At 46.4% G+C, this 21136-nt stretch overlaps 1 protein-coding gene across 2 annotated transcripts in view; it reads right to left on the bottom strand.

Annotated features, from left to right (window-relative positions):
- GALNT18 (polypeptide N-acetylgalactosaminyltransferase 18) overlaps nucleotides 1–21136 on the bottom strand; it is a 367520-nt gene that overhangs the window by 29888 nt on the left and 316496 nt on the right. The window contains exon 10 of one of the 2 annotated variants that reach the window (XM_074401094.1): nucleotides 19252–19648. The exons of the other annotated variant lie outside the window; for it this stretch is intronic. Within the exon in view, the coding sequence (XP_074257195.1) occupies nucleotides 19538–19648 (111 nt within the window). The 3' untranslated portion in view covers nucleotides 19252–19537. Of the gene's footprint in view, nucleotides 1–19251; nucleotides 19649–21136 lie in introns of those variants that run through there. 2 annotated transcript variants of the gene reach the window in all.

Consider the following 21136-nt stretch of genomic DNA (forward strand, 5'->3'; position numbering starts at 1 on the left):
CCACTCAACATCCTAAATGCATAGGACAGCCCCCAATAGCAAAGGATTATCTGGCCAAAATGTCAGTAGTGCTGCTGTTGAGATACCCTAACTTAGATTGCTTATAGTAAAAGGTGACATGTTTTTACGTCTTACACTGTGCCAGACATGAAGTGATTTATATGCTTCATCTCATTTAATCCTAGCAATGACTCTGAGGCAGATACTCATATTATTCCCTACCTTATAGATGAGGAAACGGAGGCACAAAGACCATAAGCAATGTTTCCAAAGTCACACGGTTGGTGAGCAGTAGTTGAGATCTACAGCGAGGCAGTTTAACTCCAGAGCCACACGTGTGACCACTCACCTCCCTCACCCGCCTCCCTGGGATCACTCCAACATCCAGCTCCAGCTGGGGGGGCCAGGGTGGGGGTGGAAGAGGGCTTCCACTGTGATCCCTTTCAGTCACAATGGGGGCCTGGACTAAGAGTACCAGAGAGCTGAAGGGGTCTAGAATAAAAGACGCTACAAAGTGCTGAGACAGCAGCATCCCTCCTGTAACTCCGGTGGGAGGCTGAGGTAAGCTGTTATCCTGCCTGTGGACGTCTTACAAACCCCGGGGCATAAAAACATCCCCCAGACCACTCAGGTCCTCCTCAGCTGCCAGTGATGGATTGGGCTCACTCTCTACTCAGCCCCACACAGCTCAGCAGGGCTGCAAACCAGATTTCCAGCATTTCATTTTGATGCTTGCAGGAGGAAGGGCAAAATCACCTGCAAGGTAAAAGAATCAACACATCGTACCTTAGGTCTTATGCTAGCGACATTTTCCTCTCCTCACTCCAGGGGTAGAAGCCATGACTGAGAGCTAAGCTGGACAGATGGGCAGGGAGACCACAGAACTCTGGTTGCACACTCCTGCCTTCAGAGCCACAGAGTCGAGGCTGGGTAACGTCCTCCAGGGCTAGAGGTTCTCCTCTGTCCCCTTACCTTGGGGGGCAAGGGCTCCTAGCTGCAGGATGCCCTAGTCTCAGAGCCTGCCCTCCAGCCCTCCATAGGAGCCACCCCTCACGTGTGTCAGGCCTCACCTGGCTGATGGGAACTCTGCCACTGGGGATAGAACAGCCTCAGGAAGGGGAGGAAGAGAAGAGAGCACTCACAGTTTTGTACCCCTGTACGCATGTCCTCTGTTAGGTGTTTCCCATACCTGTGGCTACCTGCCACTTTAAGGATAAGGACACTGAGACTGTGAGAGTTTTTAAACACGTGTGAAGGCACACAGGTAGGCAGCTGCTCTCTCCTCTCCCTGCCTGGGGAGAAGTCCCGAGCAAGGCTGAGTTCTGGCAGTTCAGGGCCTGTGGCCCCTTACCCTTTCCTCAGAAGGCCTCTTCTCAGCAGCACTGATGGCCACCACCTCTGCTGAGTTCTGAACCTCAGCTCAGCTGCCCAGGTCTGGAAGCTTGGTGCCGAGGGCCAGCCTGAACTCACCCGTGAACCAGTGATGGGACGACCAGCGCCATTCCCACTAGGTTGTCATGCTGAGCTCTAGGAACTCCAAGAAGGGGGTCTCAGGGGCCATCGTGGGGGCGGTTCCAGAGCCCCTCTCCCAGCCCCCCACAGCAGATCTTCTGTCTTTTGGATAATTGGAATTCATATAACATTTTGTTTGAGCAACAGGTTATGATGAATTTTGAAAGTTTGCAAAGCACTTCTCTAAAGCAGAAGGCATCTGTCCAGGAGGGGGATGTTGGGGATGAGTAGGCCTCTGTTAGCTTCTACTGCACCTAGGAGCCATCGCAAACATGCAGACGAGAATCTCAGCCTCCTGCCTACAACCTCCACCAGGCCCCACTCCCTTGCATTCTTTGATATGGCCAATTTATGTATTTTTATTTTGATATTATTATTGCAATAGTTTTGGGGGAACAGGTGGTCAGTTGCATAAATTCTTTAGCTGTGCTGAGATTTTGGTGTACCCAGCACCTGAGTAGCATACACTGTACCTAATGTGTAGTTTTTTGTTTTGTTTTCTTTGCTTATGAGACAAAGTCTTGCTTGGTCACCCAGGCTGGAGTGCAGTGGCCTGATCTCGGCCCACTGCAACCTCCGCCTCCCAGGTTCAAGCAATTCTCTTGCCTCAGCCTCCCAAGTAGCTGGGATTACAGGCATAAGCCACCAAACCAGGCTTATTTTTTTATTTATTTTTTTATTTTTATTTTTGGTAGAGACAGGGTTTCACCATGTTGGCCAGGCTAGTCTCAAACTCCTGACTTCAGGTGATCTGCCCACCTCGGTCCCCCAAAGTGCTGAGATTACAGACATAAGCCACTGTGCCCGGCCCCAGTGTGTGTTTTTTATCCCTCACTCCCCTCCCACCTCTTTCCCCAAGTCCCCAGAGTCCATTATATAATTTTTAGTCCTTTGCATTCTCATAGTGTAGCTTGCACTTTAAGTGAGAGCATAGGACATTTGGTTTTCCATTTCTGAGTTACTTCACTTAGAATATGGCCTGCAACTCTATCCAGCTTGCTGCAAATGCCATAGTTTCATTCCTTTTCATGGGTGAGTAGTAGCGTATGGTATATATACCACATTTTCTTTACTCTTTGGTTGATGGGCATTTAGGCTGGTTCCGTATTTCTGCAGTTGTGAATTGTGCTGCTATAAACATGCGTGTGCAAGTGTTTTTCCCACAGAATGACTTCTTTTCCTCTGGGTAGATACCCAGGAGTGGGGCTGCTGGATCAAATGGTTTGGAGATTCCTTAACGAACTAAAAGTAGAACTACAGTGTATTTTTAAATCATCTAATCCTCTCTTCTATCAAGACCTCAATACCTATGTTATGACTCAGCCTCTGCAGAAATTCTGGAACCCTCACCAAGCTAAACAAAGACTGAGATGCAAAAATCATGGGATGGGCAGGGGAGAGTCAACGAGGGTCTCCCAGGCAAATCTGAAACATGGGACAATATGTGGTTACATTACTTACTAATACATACATTTTCAAAGCACAACTAGAGTATGAGTTCTTTTGCAAACGATGGGCATGTAAATTTGGACCAGGTGTTTTTCTTCCATTAAATGAGGCTTCCTTGGCAACTCTGCTGGCCTATCAAGTAGGTGCCCATGAAAAACGAGGTATCACAGTGTGGGAAGTAGAAAAGTTCCTCTTCAAGGGGATCACAGTTCCTCATCAGCAACGAAACAAGGCCTGATGGAGAACGAGTGTGTTCCAATTACAGACGCAGGCTTCAAAATGTGGACAATAAGAAACTTCTGTGAATTAAAAGAACTTGTTCAAACCCAATCTAAAGAAACTAAGCACTTTGAAAAAAGGTTTGATGAAATGTTAACAAGAATAAACAATTTAGAGAGGAATATAAGTGAATTGATGGAGCTGAAAAACACAATACGAGAACTACGTGAAGTATGCACGAGTTTTAACAGCCAAATTGATCAAGCAGAAGAAAGGATATCAGAGGTCGAAGACCAACTCAATGAAATAAAACAAGAAGACAAGATTAGAGAAAAAAGGATAAAAAGGAACGAGCAAAGTCTCCAAGAAATATGGGACTATGTGAAAAGACCTAATCTACGCTTGATAGGTGTACCTGAATGTGACGAAGAGAATGAATCCAAGCTGGAAAATATGCTTCAGGATATTATTCAGGAAAATTTTCCCAACCTAGTAAGTCAGGATAATATACAACTCCAGGTAATACAGAGACCACCACAAAGATATTCCTCAAGAAGAGCAACTCCAAGGCACATAATCGTCAGATTCACCAGGGTTGAAATGAAGGAGAAAATACTAAGGGCAGCCAGAGAGAAAGGTCAGGTTACCCACAAAGGGAAGCCTATTAGACTTAAAGCAGATCTCTCAGCAGAAACCCTACAAGCCAAAAGAGAGTGGGGGCCAATATTCAACATCCTTAAAGAAAAGAACTTTCAACCAAGAATTTCACATCCAGCCAAACTAAGCTTCATAAGTGAAGCAAAAAATAAAGTTTTTTGTGAACAAGCAAGCACTCAGAGATTTCATCACCACCAGGCCTGCTTTACAAGAGTTTCTGAAAGTACCACTACACATAGAAAGGAACAAAGAGTATCAGCCTTTCTAAAAAATACCAAAAAGATCATCAATATAATGAAGAATTTACATCAACTAATGGGCAAAATAGCCAGCTAGTATTAAATGGCAGTAATAAACTCACATATATCATTATTAATTCTAAATTTAAATTGACTAAATTCCCCAATCCAAAGACAGACAGGCAATTTGAATAAAAAACTAAAACCTATCAGTATGCTGCATCCAGACCCATCTCATATTCAAGGATACACAAAAACTCAAAACAAGGGATGGAGAAAGAGTTACCAACCAAACAGAGAGCTAAAATATATAAATAAAAAGCAGAAGTTACAATTTTTGCCTCTGATAAAATAGTCGTTAAAGCAACAAAGATCAAAAGAAGCAAAGAAGGACATTATATAATGATAAAAGGATCAATGCAACAACAAGAAGAGCTAAAGATCCTAAATATATACGCACCCAATACAGGAATACCCAGACATACAAGACTAATAAAGAGACTTAGACTCCCACACAATAATAGTGGGAGACTTCAACATTAATATTAGACAGATCAATGAGACAGAAAATTAACAACGATATCCAGGACTTGAACTCAGATCTGGAACAAGTAAATGTAATTAACATTTATAGAACTCTCCACTTTAAATACACAAAATATACACTCTTATCAGCACCACATCATATCAACTTAGAAGTTTAAACCAAATGTTGGCTGGCTCCTTGTTATTCTCTTCCCTCATTTTCTTTCATGTCTCCATTATTAAGGACAATTATAGGCATACCCATATGTAGACTGCATTCTAGCCCGGGCAATAAAGCAATACCCCCATCCTCTGTCCCTCTTCCTCTTTCTCTTTCTTCCTCTTCTTTATTCTTTTTCTTATTATAAAAAAAAAAAAAATCTAATCTCCTTTCCTGCTGCCCCACCTTTCCTCCCTATTCTTTCTCTCAAAAAAAAAAAAAAAAAAACACTATTTTCCAAATATTTTATATTAAGAAAACATTAACATTACTAAAAAAAAAAAAGTTCATCTTCAAAGTTTTCTCTAAGAAAAATTCCTAAGTGTTAGAAACAAGTTTGTTTTAAACACTTTAAAAGCCTTCTTGCCTTTTTGCTAGAAGCTCTATACTCTGCAGCTGTTAGACATGCTTACAGGCACGTAGTACATTCTATGTCCTTGTATTTTAACCAAGCTATCAGTGCTGGAGGTGGTCAGAGGCATGTCCCAGTTCACAGCCTACGCCCCTTCCTTATTTGGACTTCCTTTTTTTTGCTCTCCATTGCTTTTACCTGTTTAGAAAAGTTTCAAGTTATTAGCAAATCGGATTTTAGTTTAGATTGTGAGGTCTGGCTCCAGCCAACGGAGATCAGACAACGCCAAAAGCATAACAAATAAATATGTCTGCTTTCCTTTGTTCATTGTACTCTCATGGCAAAATTCCTAGTAGGAGGATCCTTTCTGCAAGAAGTAAAAAGAATTGCTTTGCTAAGAAGATCCTTTATCCTCGTACTAATTTTTCTTTGCGTCACCAAAATAAAACTTTTATACGTAACACTCAGGGATGTTTAGACTTTCCCTGCTGAGCTTCCAGCATGGGGCAGCAGTGGTGGTCTTTGGCTGAAACTGCCCTGGGCCTGGAGAGTGGTGAGGGGTGGAAAGGGGGAATTATACTGGGACATTCTTTACAAGAGGCTCTAAAACCCATTGTACTGGAGAAAACAACTGAATGTGCCAGGCACTTACCTCGGAAAAATAGCCCGATGAACCAGCGTCCTTTTGGTCATTTCTTTGGATATTTATCCATATACTGGATGGTTGCAGCCCAACTAGGAATTAAGATTGCAGCTCTCTGAGGGGCTGAAGAACATAACAGGGGAGCGTGACACTGTCTAGGGAGTTAAGAGTCACACATAACGAAGTGACTGCAAAGTGTTAAAATTGAAAGGTTGGCAAAGGTAAGGAAGGAGCGCGCAGCCAAGCTGTGGCCAGATCTTGGAAGAGGAGAAATATCTGAGAGCAAATGAAATCACGAGAACCACCAGGACAAACTCCTAAATGCAATCAAGCTAAGGCACGCTCTCCACCTGGGCTGCACATCAGAATCACCTGGGGAGCTTCAGAAACCTATAAACCACAGTCTCAGGGGCTGGGGCCTGGGCACGGGGCTTTATTCCAGGTGATTCTAATGGGCAACCAAGATTGAAACCTAGGTGGGTTAAGGAGAGTTTGGGAAGCCTAGGAATGAAATGTTGGCACAGCACACACCTTTCTGGATTCTAGCTTAAAAGCAATGCCTTTGCAGATAGGGACTAGCTTGTTTCCGCAATGAGAAGGGGGAACTTATCCCTATCTGCTGGGTAAGGACAAGGTAGGCAGGGATGAGGGTATCCACAGCAGGGCAAGGGAAGACCAGGAGTGAGAGGACTGCCCATTCAGCCGCAGGGCCTCACCTCCTCATCTCTGTGCCCCTGTCTTGAGTCTGACGGATCAATAGGTCTGCAGGTGAGAGTCGTAGAAACAGGCAGGGTGCCAGACACAGAGGGCAGGAAGGAAGGGAGCCTTGCTTTATTAAATTTCAATTTACAGAGTGCTGGCTGTGACATCCAGAATGTGTATTAGAAATGGGCTCTTTTTCCTCTTTTTCAAAAAACCAGCTGCAGGCCTCTCTGCAGACAGGCAGGCTGATTTAAGGGTTTGGTTATTGGTCATTAACCCCTCGACACAGAGGTTCGTTACAGTGCTGAGGGCCACAGTGCATTGTTGCTAAATCAGAAATGAAGGAGAGTCATTTCCAGAATGATCTTACGTTCACCAACCACAGCATGGGATCTATGTGAGGAACGGAAAGCATTTATAAGCACCATTCTCCATCAGTGTGACAGCGTACATGTGTATGGCTGAGTTTCTGGCTCAGGGCTTCCTCAGTGAATCCATTTACCTGGTGGAGGGGGGAACAGGTGAGGCTGAGCACAGGCACACCAATGCCCTAGCTTTGTGGGGAGAGGTTTGCAACTGCTACCCAACCCATCAGTGAGGAGTTGATCCCATTCAATTCAACAAACACCTTTGTGCCTCTCAGGCACCAGGGCTGTCCTGGGCACTGGGAAAGCAGAGAGGAGAGGGGGAGCCCCTCCCTCAGGGACTCTCGGCCTGGCCGAGAGACAGACATGCGGAAGGGTGGGTAGAATATGCTTGCGGCCAGGCTGATAACAGATGAGTGGGCAGCCTGCTGGGATGCCCAAAAGCTGGAGTGACAGTCACTACCCGAGGCTGTCAGTGAGTAATGAGTTTCGAGAACAGCCTAAAGAGAGAGTAGTTTGCCCAAATACTTGACAAGGACAAGGGGCTTCTAGCAGAGAAAACAGGCAACAAGCCACAGAGGTTTGACAGTCCAACGCCATTTAAGGAATGATAGTGCCAATGAGATGAGGTGGGAGAAGTTTGGGCAGCAGCCCGCTGGCGCCTAGGGAGTTGTGACTCACATCAGTAAGTGCCCCTACTTGTTAGCATATCCGAGGGTCTTGAGTTTTCTGACTCAAAAACATCCAAGGGGCCTAGCAGCAAGCTTGGCCTGGAGGTGCCTTGGTGTGGTCGAGTATAAGACAAGGAATGGGATCCCGGACTGGGATTGCTGGTGACACCTCTCTTTTTCTGCAGCCTCTGTGTCTGTCTCTAGGGACCAGCACTTGCAGACTGTCCCGATCTAGGCCTTAGCCCCTCATCCAGATTCTTCTGCCACTGCTCCTCCCTTTCTTCCTCCTGCTCTGCACCCCCAGACCAGCCTGGCTGCCTGGCACAGCCTCCTGCCTCAGTGGCTCTCTCCAGCAACATGCCTTGACACAGATGGGAGCCGCAAACAAAAGCCACGTCAGGCAGAAACACGCTGTCATGGGACAGATCACAGAGGAGACCCAATCAATAGCAACGGCCAGGGTGGTAGGCTGGGCCCCAGTGGTTGAAGAATTGGGGCTCAGGGACAGCATAGGCGCAGGATGCGTGCTGCTGTCAGAACAAAATCAGAGACGGCAAAGAGCCACAAAGGGCATGGGGAGCGACGTTGCACCCGGGTATCTCAAATGCTTTTTGAGATATAATCATTGCACTCAGCCTTAAAAGGCAGACAGACCGACAGTCCTCAGTCCTGCCCTTCAAGACCCACCTCGCCCATCAGCAACCCTTGAGGAGAGCATCATCAGATGTGGACCATAGCAAGGGTGTGGGGACAATCCCCCTTGGGGTTCGGCCTCTTCTGGATATAGGACAAAGCTCCAGTGACTCCTGGAAAACCCACTCCATTCATCTGACAGCATAACCTGGTGTCAGCCCTATTTGTGGCTGTAGCAGATGCTGTCAGTGCCTCACCTATGCGCTCAGGCGTTCCCCAGCCCTGGCCCTGTGAACAGCCTCCTCTGTCGGCCCCTGCTGCCCTCTGCGTGGGGCCTCTTCTTGTGGCAAGAGCGTGCCTTGCCTGTACCTAGCTCCAGGAGCAGCCCCAACCAATGATGGCTGGAAGCTGGTGGACACATAACCCATCCTTCTTACTTCTTGGGATAATTCAGAGACACGTTCCCTACAGGCCTCCAGAAATGCCCAGCGGCACTGGCGTCACCGCTAGCCTGAGCATTCACACGCCCTTCATTGCTCTTTCTTTCTCTCTTGGCTCATGTTTCCACTGCCTTGCTAGTGCTTCCAGGACTGCCTTCCAGATACATTACCGGCCGCAAACCCTTGTTCTGGGTCTGCTTCGAGAGAAACCCGACTCAACATAATGCTGGCCTGTGCCTAGCTCCACCTGTGGCCCTTGGGCCCAGGTCCTCGGCACTGATACCAGACAGGCTGAGCCCAACCTGTCACCGTGCTTGGGCCCTAGCACCACCTCAGTCAGCGCGAGGCCTCATTATACACACCAGACTTGGTGCTCCTGAGCCTTTTGGGGACTCCACATCTGACAGGCCACCTTTCAGTGCGGCAGACCTGGGGCTCTGAGGAATAGCTGCACCCTTCTGACCTGGAACTGTTCATGGGACACCATCGCGCAAACTTCTCTTGCCAATCCTTCTCTGCAGGCCATGAGGACATCCTGGAGGTAAGGGACACCTTTGGTAAAAAGCACATTTCACCCTCGCTTTGACCCTCAGGAAGTACCTGCCTCTGGTAATCCAGCACACACCCCTTGGAGGGGCTGCCTGGCTGACAGTGACCCATTTCCTCTGAAGACAGCTCTGCCTAGGGCTTGGCCCAAATGGTCTGTGCTCTGGGACTCTGCCACCCTGCCCATCAGTGAGAACGGAGCTGTTACCAAGAGCCAAGACTTCTCCCCGGAATGTAAAACCTGAAATGGAAAGACACAGAGACAAAGTAGCCATGAAGCTAAGACGCATTTAGGGCAACTCTCTAGGGAAGTCCATGAACTTTTACTGCCGAGGCCCCTGGAGCTGTCCTAGTTCCTGCCTTTCCCCGTCAACCTCTCCTCTGAGTCTATGAAAAGGAAACGCCCCAGGTTTTCTCTAATAACACGCACCCTTTGTCTTTACCTTAAGCTACCCAAATGTTTTATTTGTTGTTGTTGATAATGACCCCCTTGCCTCAAATGAACAAATACGGTTAGCTTGTTCATTATTAGTAAGTTCTGTGTGTTCAAGGAATCCAGACACCTGATGTCTGATTACTGGACCCTGTTTTGGAAGGCATTGCTCAAAGCCCTCATAGCTGTGTCTGTCTGCCTGTTATAAGCTGTGCCTACTCACAAACAGCAAAGAGGGTGCATGGTATGCACTGAGGAATACTTCCCCTGACACTCTTTTCACAGGCAACAGTCTGCCCACTCTGTATCAGCTTGTGACAGTCAATGCATACTTCTTAACTATACCAGATTGATTGGTTGTTCAAAATAGTCTCTGCCCTGTCCTATGATGCTTCTTCCTGTATTCCCCTCCCTACTGAGCTATTATATGTCCCCACATCATTAATGTCAACATGGCCACATGTCTAGCTTTGGCCAATGGAAAGTGAGCAGGAGTGACAGATGTCACTTTTAATCAGAAGCTTCAAGAGCAATCATGTGATATACTGACAGCCTTTTTGCTCTCTGCCACTGGAGCTGCAGCATCCTGGAAAGGGGCTGCTCCTTTGGTGCTAGAAAAAGGTGAGATGACAGAGCTGAAGCTGAACTGTGATGACCGTGTAGCATGAGTAAAAAGCAAACACTTTTTGTTGTAAGACATTGAGGTGTGGGGACATCAGCCTAGGACGACTAATAAACTGATACTAGAGGAGGGGTATTGCCAATCCTTAAAATATGGGCACTGACTTTAAGCCCAGGGATGGGTGATGAGTAAACCACCGCTGGAGGCTGGAAAGATGGTGACCTCATCTATGCAACCATGAGACAGGTGCTGAAATATCTTGGTAAGATATAAATATCTTAGCTGGCCTGCAGTATCTTGGCAGACTGTTGTTAACATGGCAAGTGGGCTCATGCTTAGATGGAGAGTGTGCCTTTTTAGTGTCAGCTGCTTTCGACAAGATTCTTCGAAAGAGACATAAGGTCAAGGAAGAGACAGACATGCAGTTGGGCCCAGTAAGTCACTGAGATTTTGAGGTCATATATTACTAGAGCACAAGGAAGCCTGAACTGACAGACAGCTCCCTCCCCAAATAATCACACCAAAATGGAACTTCTAAATGCGATACATGCCCTTAAGGAAAAGTACAAGAAACGTTGAACATAGATGCCAATGATACTTGATCCAATGTGGGTAGGGGAGGAGGTTGATTCAAAAAAGACTGACTCTGGATCCAAACTGCCTAGACTCAAGTCCCTGCTCCCACTACCCATTAGCTGTGTGTCTAGAGACAAGTTACACAGCCATCCATCCCCTCAATTTACTCACCAGTAGAAACAGGATAAAAATGTTGCCAACCTCTGAGGATGTTGGCAGAATTACATGGAAGGATTTGTGCTTGGTGTTAGCTGTCAGGTTTGCTACTGTAACAGCAGTCACCCCCTTTATATTCCAAGTTCCCTGAGGGCAGGCACCATGTTCGTCTTGCTCACCCATGTATCTCTATTATCAAGTCTCCTGCTTGATACATGATATACACTCAAAACATGTTAGTTGAATCAGTTAATAAATTATTCCAGGGGCATTTGGACTCCAGAAGTTCATGCAGGTGCATTCCCTGGTGCCTGCCTAATATTCCTTGCCCCAAGACTCCTCTAAGCTGCTCTCTGCCCAGTTTTGGACCTCGGACGTCACTCTCCATATAGCCCAGTGGATTAATGATTTGGATAGAATGGGATCTCTCCCCAGGACAGGGTCAATGCCATGTCTAGCCCTTACCTGGTCCTCCTGAGAAATAAAGAGGCTCAATACCCTTTTGGCATACAATAGTTTTGCACAGCATTAAGTAGAGCTTTGAATATTTCCAGTGAGAGTGGTGGAATGTGTGTGTGTGCGCAGATAACATGCGGTCAATATGGGATCTGGACTCACCAGCAATCTTGGTGATCAGGAAGATGTAGGAAAGAACATAATAATAAAATATGTAGGTTAAGATCCAGTAGGGAGATGTCAGCCCAGGAAAAAAATGGAGTTCACGTGGATAAAATAATAGTGCCTGATTTCACCGGGCGCGGTGGCTCAAGCCTGTAATCCCAGCACTTTGGGAGGCCGAGGCGGGTGGATCACGAGGTCGAGAGATCGAGACCAACCTGGTCAACATGGTGAAACCCCGTCTCTACTAAAAATACAAAAAATTAGCTGGGCATGGTGGCGCGTGCCTATAATCCCGGCTACTCAGGAGGCTGAGGCAGGAGAATTGCCTGAACCCAGGAGGCGGAGGTTGCGGTGAGCTGAGATCGCGCCATTGCACTCCAGCCTGGGTAACAAGAGCGAAACTCCGTCTCAAAAAAAAAATAAAAAATAAAAAATAAAAAAATAGTGCCTGATTTTAATCTGCAGATATAAATCTCTCAGTTTCACTTGCTTTAACAACATCTCCATCTCCATCTTCCTTGTCCTGGAGACAATATAACCTGCTTTCCTCCAGCTCATGTCTTTATTGAATGTTACAGACCTCAGATAACAATGCCAGGTGGACTGCACTATGACAGAGAAGGTGTTAGAAAACTAAGAGCATTCTTATTCGGGACCCCTTTTCTCGCCATACCACAAGATGGGCACTCAGTATTTTTGAGTGAGTGAACAAATGAATAAAATAATACAAGGTGAACATGAGGGGCATTGTGATATGTTATACAAATGGCTACAGAGATTTCCCATTCTTGCATACAAACGACTCTACATGTGACTGTGAAGCTCTTCCCTTCACTTCATTTCTCCCTTTCTTGAGTCTGGGCTATGTTGTGTCTTACTTTGGGCCAATGCAATTTGCATCCCCGATGTGACACAAACATAGACCTGCTGAGCACTCATGCATTGGCGCTGGCCTTCTCTTGCTGCCCTGTGCCTGCCACCATGTGAGGGAGCCTGGCCTAGCCTATGGGATGATAATACACACATGGCCCAGAAGACCCTCACTCTAGCCGACTGTCAGCCAGTCTCCAGAAGCAGAGTCAACCAGCAAGACCAGCAGTTGACCACAGATGCCCAAGTAAGCCCAGCTGACACTAGCAGAAGACAGGGCCAGTTTAGAATAGCCCAAATTTCCTGCTCTCAGGAAAAAATGGATGTGTCTCAACCTACTAAATTTTGGGGTAGTTTGTTATACGGTAAAATGTTCTGATACAGGTACCTTATTTTTACAGGTGTTTGTAAAGCATATGGCACACAGGGTAGGGGTTCAGCAAATTGCCATTTCTTTTTATCCCCTCTTGATGCAAAAAAATATTATAGTGGTAATATTTCCCATTTAATGAGTTCACACTATATGTCAGGGATGCTAAATGCTTTATACATACTTATTTAATTTTCAAAATAACCCTGGGAAAAAGATGAGGGCATGTCTATCTATAGCTGAGAAAAAAGAATGAAACAGAAGTAAATTATTGGATAGCAACAATTTGCTATCCAATAGGAAAACTGGCAGAACTGGGATCTGAACTCAAGTCATCTGGCCCTAAAGCCCACCTCTCAACCACCACAATGCCCTGCTTCTTTAAGAGGAAAGAAGGAAAGGTTCTGACGCTACCCGTTTCCACATGTGGCCCCCACTTTTGAAGCGTTCTCTGCTTTTGCTGGTGCTTTTCTTCCTTCAAGGACCAGAAGCAGCTCCACTTCCTCATTTGCTTCCTCAGATAGAGGTTGTCCCTCTGGCATGTCCTCCCAGACATTCCACAGTCAAGGCATGCATCACGAGGGAAGAGATGCTCCCTTGTATTCAGCTATCCTCAGGTCCCAAGGACAGGTGCCAGGGTGAACCTTGCCACCCTAGAAACCCTCAGAGGAGGTGAGAAGGTGAACACTCGCTCATTCCATTTTAAGTGCTTTAATCACCACTTTAAAAGCTTTAGTTAATTTCCCATTAATTTAATTATTTGTTTAACAGATATTTGTTAAACTCCTGGAAGGCCCCAGGAAAATATGATTAGGTGACTTTTGAACAACCCAGCAAATTTCAAAAATGCTAAAGATGCTGCAGAGATGTAAATCTATTCTGTAGCCCAGTTGTATAAGAAGCAAGACCAACAAGTACATTTTCCTGCAGAAAAAAATGTTATTAAATTTTTCTCTGAAAACGTGTCCTTCACCCAAGCCAACCTCTACTCCTACACATGTTTCTGCATTTAATAGTGCATTTTTGAGCAAGAAAAAACTAAAGCTGTTCTGGTGATTGATTTAGAGGGCCCAACTCTGCTTATCCTAGTATATTAAGACAGTGCTAACCTCAAGGACTCCACCAAAGCTCTACCCTGGCAGGGCTAATGCAGAGCAACAAACCGATTTCAGAAAAGGCATCTGGGACAAAGGCAATGTGGTGACAACTGGGTTACTTGGGAAAATCAAATATAAGAATCCATTTATGCTCGTGATATATTCTGAACACATCTCCTTAGGAACTGTCTTGAAATAGACTAGCATATCCTTAAGCTGCCCTGATATAAACATTATTCAGATACCCACGCTCAGTGCCACCAGCTATTCCCAAATCCCAGAGCTTCTTTATTTACTCTCCTTCATCAGATTCTCAGCCAGGGGTGGTACCACCTCCTCCAGGAGCCTTTTGGAGGTGTGTGGGAATGTTTTGGTCTCATACGGACACTGCTGGTGTCAGAGTCCAAGAATGGCAAGCATCCTACATTGAACAGGACAGTCCTATGCAATAAAGACTGTCCCATCCAAAAAGTTGGTGACATCTTACTAAGAAACAGGATGGAGGAGCAGCAACTCAAGTACTCAACTTCTTGAAGGCCTATACTCGGTGCAAAGGACATCACAGGGAAACCTCCCCGCTTCCTGCTTCAAATGAAAGAGGAAGTGCTTTCAGGGAGGACCCTGTACCCATGGCATTAGGGAGATGGAACTCTGGCAACTTATACGCTGTCACTGGCTTACAGTTCACTGTTCATACCCTGAACTCTCCCGGGTGTGGTTCTGCAAGACCATCTTGAGTTGGGGAGTGAGTTGCAGAAAGCTGCAAGGGGAAGTGTTAGTGAAAGCAGGCCTGCCAGTCCTTGGATCTGAGGAGTTTACATGCCTCCTGCCTGGGGGTTGAGTCAAATGGAAAGGCAGGCCAGCTGCATGTGCTGGCATGACTTGGTGGCAGGAGAGACACTGACAAAGGAAGGTGTCCTCTGCTCCTTCCCAACCCGTGCCCATAGCAACTGGCACATCATCAAGAAAGATAACCAGGTTCTGGCTTCTGTCCCAGTAGCGGAGGGGACAGCTCTCAAGCTCCGCTCCCAGGTCTCCAGAAAAAGATACTGAATGTGATAAAAAGATACAGATTCTGCCAGCTCTTATCTAGACTAATAATAACCAATACTACTGCTAGCAATAACAATGATTACCTGGTTGATGGAGGGTTTCATGTGTGCCAGCCATGGTGCCAAGCATCCTATTTACTGCTGATCCCTGAACAATGCAGGGGTTAGGGGTGCTGACTCCCCATGCAGTTGGAAATCTATAACTTTTGACTCCCCCAAACATAACTGTTAACAGCCTACTGTTGACCAGAAGGCTTACTGATAACATAAACTGCTAGAACATATTTTGTGTTTCAGGTGTATTACATACTAAATTCTTACAAAAAAATAAGCTAGGGAAAAACAGTAGTGAGAAATCACAAGGGAGAGAAGATGCAGTTACTATTTACTAAGCAGAACTGGACCATCATGAAGTTCTCCATCCTTGTCATCTTTGTGTTCAGCAGGCTGAGGAGGAGGAAGAGGAGGGGCTGTCTTGCTGTGGCAGGGGTGGCAGAGGCAGAAGAAAATCTGTATCTAAGTGGACCCACGTAGCTCAAACCCATGTTGTTCAAGGGCCAATTGTATCCCTACCCTTAATCCTCACAAAGCCTCTACAAGGTAGATGGCCTTAACCCCATTTTACAGACGAATAACCAGGCTTCAGATTAAGACTGGAAATTTACAAAGGGTGTGTGTCTGTGGAAGCTGCTAGGAGGGCTCGGTGAGGAAAACTGGCTCAGCCTTCATTTACATAAAAAAGCAACAACTTTCTTAACATTCATTTAGGAACCAGAGGTGCACTGAGTGGCTTCTCCATGCCAGACGGTGCAGTAGAAAGGGGGCCACTGGAAAATAAAACAAAGGTCTTGCCCTGGAGGAACTCACCATCTAGTGGTGGAGAAAGACCATCAAGTGTAACAATTCACAAATAATCACCAAATCTAAGACCTGGGACAAAATCAGACAAGGTACGGAGATCTAAGAATAACAAGCAAGGGCACTGTAGATGGGATGGTCAGGAAAGACTGCCGTAAGGAAGCCGGCTTTGGGCTGAGGCTTGAGGGATAAGAAAGTGGAGAAGGGAAGTGGGGGCTTTGGCTTTGATGCTCAGGCCCTGGAATGCTGAGATATCTCCCCATGGGGAGATGGGTGCCCCAATTTCTCAGAAAAAGGGGAGAACCCGAAAGGCAGGAGGCATGCATAGTCAGCCCTCCTGAGCCAAGGGGAGCTGATTAGCCCATGGCCTGTGGCCTGTGTCCAAGCCCAGGGTGGGTGGGGAAGGATAGTGCTGACTGAGTGGTATTTTCAAATCTCCTCCAACCAGACCCTAGAAACCTGCCATCAGTACTGTCAGGGAGAAAGCTGCAAATTAGATTCCATTTTCCTTTAGATCCTAAGGAGAAGAGTATGCTGGGTTGTTGACTATCAGGAAGTCCATCCCATATTCCACTGCAACCTTCGCTCATTAGCAAGTGTGCACTGCATGCTGCCTGTGTGCAAAGCTGGCATCACAACACCCTGTGATGGCTTATTGTCCTGTCTCTGTCTAGAGAACTTCCTGAGAGCAGGATCCACCTGCTTTACTAAACTAGGGAGGCAGTACTGAGTCACGGCTCTGAGCATGGGCTCTGCAGTTAGGCAACCTGGGTTCCAAACCAGGTTCTACCACTCGGTAATTGTGTGACCTTGAGCAAGTTACATACCTACCTTAAGCCCCAGTTTTCTCACCTGTAAAGATCAGGTAATAGCAGTATCTACTTCCAAGGGCTGTTGAGGGTATTTCCTGAGCTTACATGCATGAAGCACTTAGAAAGATGCCTAGAAACAGTAAACAACAAATGCAAACTACCTTTAATAATCACGAATGTTTGTTGAGAGATTGCTCCAGTTTGAACAAGATACCAACATTACTGAGCCCAGTTCTGTGCCTGATTTGGTGCTAGGCACATGCAGGCTTGTTTAACAGCACTCGCCCCCATTTTATTGATCAGGAAGGCTCAGCGAGGTCACGTGACTTGTCAGAGAGCACAGGGCCAAGGCGGGATCTAAAATTAGTTCCTCTGTCACTGGATTTGGTGACCTGTCCTCAAGGCCAGAGATGCCTGGGAAGCAAGACTCTCCAAAGAATGGTGGGTGGAGGGCAAGAGACTCAGCCCATCTCTGGTTAGTGAGTCTGAACACTGGCCCACCATGGAGCTGCTAATGACTGCTTCTCCCCAGCCTGCAGGAGTTGAACAAAAGTCATGCAAAACTCACTGTTTACAACTCTAATTGCGGAGTTTGGACATGAAGCGAAGAACATGTCATGTGGAATGATGAATAACAAATCAAGCAGCTGCTTTTTTTTTTTTTTTTTTTACCATGGGAGCTGCAGGAGCAGCCCAGAGTTCACCATCACTTGGTGCAAAGAGAAGGCTAACACTGCGGCACTAACATCTGTGTGCTTACAACATTCGTTGGCTCCTTCCCTGTTTGCTTGCACCCCCATACTCAGCTGATGTGTCCAGGCAGGAGATGGGTGGTCTGCCTCTCTTTTGCAATTACCAAAACAGAAATGGAAATAAGATATTTTCTAAAAGCCAGGTGGGAAGCTGGCTGGGTGCTCACCTCACCCAGAGAACGGGCACCAGCTCTGGGTGACCTGAGAATCAGGGATAACTGCCAGCAGGTTCCAGTGGTCAGCTGTGAAAGTCCTTTTGGCCATGCCCTGTGGAGGCTGTGGAATATAAAGAGGCAGTGCTGGTAGAGAAAGCAGCACTGCTAAGCGGTAGCCCTCTTCTTCCCAGCCTTCATCATGGGGGCAGTTGCTCCTGGTTGTGACGTAGTAACACCTATAATCATGTCTAGATTCTAGTCACCTAGAATCTAGACTTACAGCCTGCACTATTGTTGGTGGGACCTACAGACATCTTTACATGTTTCAGCCAAAGGAAGATAAGCTGGCAAAGTGGTTTTAAGATTAAATCAACTGACATACTGAAAGTGTTTAGCAGACATGGACACATACTAATTCCATGTGCATATATATCTATATATATACATACAGAAGTAAATGCATAAACATACACACACACACACACACACACACACACACACACACATATATATATATATAATACATTTATACATAAAAATAATACAATCCGGCTGGGCACGGTGGCTCAAGCCTGTAATCCCAGCACTTTGGGAGGCCGAGGCAGGTGGATCACGAGGTCAAGAGATCAAGACCATCCTGGCCAACATGGTGAAACCCCGTCTCTACTAAAAATACAAAAATTAGCTGAGTGTGGTGGTGTGCACCTATAGTCCCAGCTACTTGGGAGGCTGAGGCAGAACTGCTTGAACCCGGGAGGCGGAGGTCGCAGTGAGCCGAGATCATGCCACTTCACTCCAGCCTGGTGCCTGGCGACAAAGTGAGACTCTGTCTCAATAATAATAATAATAATAATAATAATAATACAACCCACAGTAAATGGCATTTCCTATGAACTAAGTTTTGTTTTAAGTTACAGATTCTTGAGATAAAGAGAAATTATGTATTCTTTCCCAGGACATAAGCTAACAAGTGGCAGAGCTGAGATTTACAGGCAGGTGGACCTAGCAAGGTCCGTTCACTTCTTTCAGTTGGACCATCAGGAAAGAGTGAGACTACAGGCTGGATTAATGAAACAACTCACTTGGTCATCACTTACCCATGAGCAGACAAAGAGAAGAACAAGTTCCTGAGCTCTGGAACATAGGCAAGGAGACATTAGGCACCAGGTACTCATGGATTCACAAAGAGCTGCTGGGATGAAGGGAGCCACCTCTGCCCAGGAACTCTGGAGTGGGGATGACCCCAGTTTTTCAGCCCAACTGTTAGCCTCCAATGTCCCCTTTCTTCATCCGTGGAGAGTTTGCTCTTGGTTGAGGTATAGTAACACCTACCATCTCCATCATGTGTGGGGTACTGGGCTAGGCACCATGGCATAGAGGCCATCAGAACCCTCACAATAATTCAGTGACATGGAAGTTACATCCCAGTTTTACAGATTATAAATCTTACTCAGGTTAGAAAGATCAGATCACTTGCCCCAGTCACACATGCAATATGGGCAGAACTGGTCCTGGACCCCAACCCTTATCTGACCTCATGTCCATACTCTTTCTACCGCATTGCACATCTGCCACTGCCTTGGGTTCTCTGGAGCAAAGAACACCCCCTCAAACAACCACCCTGGAGGGATCCAAGATGGCCAACTAGGAGCAGCTCAGGATTGCAGCTCTCAGTGAAAGTGCAGAGAGTGAGTGGACGCCACATTTCCAGACGGATTTTTATTGCCCGCAGACCAGGAGATTCCCAGGCAGAGGAAGCCCATGGATCGCCAGCATGGCTGTTTTCACCCGCACGGCTGTTTTGGCCAGCCTGGCTGTTTTGCCGGCGCCCGGCACAGCGGTTCATCAAACAAAATACATGGGTCTGGGCGCCGTTTCAGCTGGTGATTGGAGCTCCTGGGAGACAGAGGCACCCATTCATCTGATTAAAAAGGGGACTGAAACAGTGAACCAGGCCAGGAGATTCCCTGGCAAACAAGCGCCACGAATCTCAGTGCTGCTGTTTCAGCCTGCGCAGTGGGTCACCACACGGGAAATCACACAGATCCCAGCACTTATTCAACAGGTAACTGGAACACCTGGGAGATAGTCGATCATTCAACTAAAAAAAAAAAAAAAAAAGGCTGTGAGGCAGGGAGCCAGGTGATCAGTCTCGGCTGGACCCACCCCCACAAAAAACAGCAATCTGAAATGCTCTGGATTGAGTTTCACAGCAAGCACAGCTGAGCCCAGCATAATCCAGCTCTGTTGGGGAGGGGTGCCCGCCACTACTGAGGCAGCCCACCACTACAGAGATAGTTTGCCATTGCTGAGGCAGCCCACCATTGCCTAGGAGCCCACCATTACAGAGAGAGTCCACCTATATAGAGGTAGGCCACCATTGCTGAGGCACTTGTAACTACACCTGTGTAAACAGGACTGCAGGGAAGTTCACACAGCAGCTGGGCAGAGCCCACAGCAGCGCAGCAAAGCCTCTGCAGGCAGACAGTGACTAGGCTGCCTCCTCGCTGGGCAGGGCAGCCCTGAAAAAAAGGCAGCAGCACAACAGGAACTCATAAATAAAGCCCTAACTCCCTGGGACAGAGCACCTGGGGGAAAAAAAGAAGAGGGTTTATGAGTTCTGCTGTAGCAGACTTAAATGTACCTGCCCAGTAGCTCTGAATGAACAATGGAGCTCGCAGCTCAGCACTTGAGCTCCTATAAAGAACAGACTGTCTCCTCAAGCAGCTCCCTGACCCCTATATATCCAAAGAATCACCTCATAAATGAGAGCTCAGACTGACATCTGGCGGGTATCCTTCTGGGACAAAGATAGCAGAAGAAGAAGCTGGCAACAACCCTTACTGTTCTGCAGCCCCTGCAGGTGATCCCCAGGCAAGCAGGGCCTGGAGTGGACCTCAGCAGTCCTACAGCAGAGGGGTCAGACTGTTGGAAGGAAAACTAAGAAACAGAAAGAAATAACTTCATCATCAACAAACTGGACGTCCACTCAGAGACCCAATCTGAAAGTCAACGACTACAAAGATGACAGGCAGATAAATCCACAAAGATGTGAAGAAAGTGGCACAAAAAGGATGAAAACACCCGAAATCAGAACACCTCTCCTCCTACAAGGGATCACAAGTCCTCACCAGCAAGGGTACAAGGCTAGATGGAGAATGAGTGTCATGAACTGATAGAATCAGGCTTCAGAAGGTGGGTAATAAGAAACTTCTGTGAGCTAAAACAACATGTTTTTAACCCAATGCAAAGAAACTAAGAACATTGAAAGAAAATTTTATGAAATGCTAATGAGAATAAACAACTTACAGAGGAATATAAGTGAATTGATGGAGCTGAAAAACACAACATGAGAACTTTGCAAAGCATACACAAGTTTCAACAGGCAAATTGACCAAGCAGAAGAAAGGATATCAGAGGTCGAAGATCAACTCAATGAAATAAAATGAGAAAGTGAGATTAGAGAAAAAAGGGTAAAAAGGAATGAACAAAGTCTCCAAGAATTATGAGACTATGTGAAAAGACCTAATCTACGTTTGATAGGTGTACCTGAATGTGATGGAGAGAATAAATCCAAGCTGGAAAATAC

Source organism: Saimiri boliviensis, chromosome 6, assembly GCF_048565385.1.
Source record: "Saimiri boliviensis isolate mSaiBol1 chromosome 6, mSaiBol1.pri, whole genome shotgun sequence".
Classification (NCBI taxonomy): domain Eukaryota; kingdom Metazoa; phylum Chordata; class Mammalia; order Primates; family Cebidae; genus Saimiri; species Saimiri boliviensis.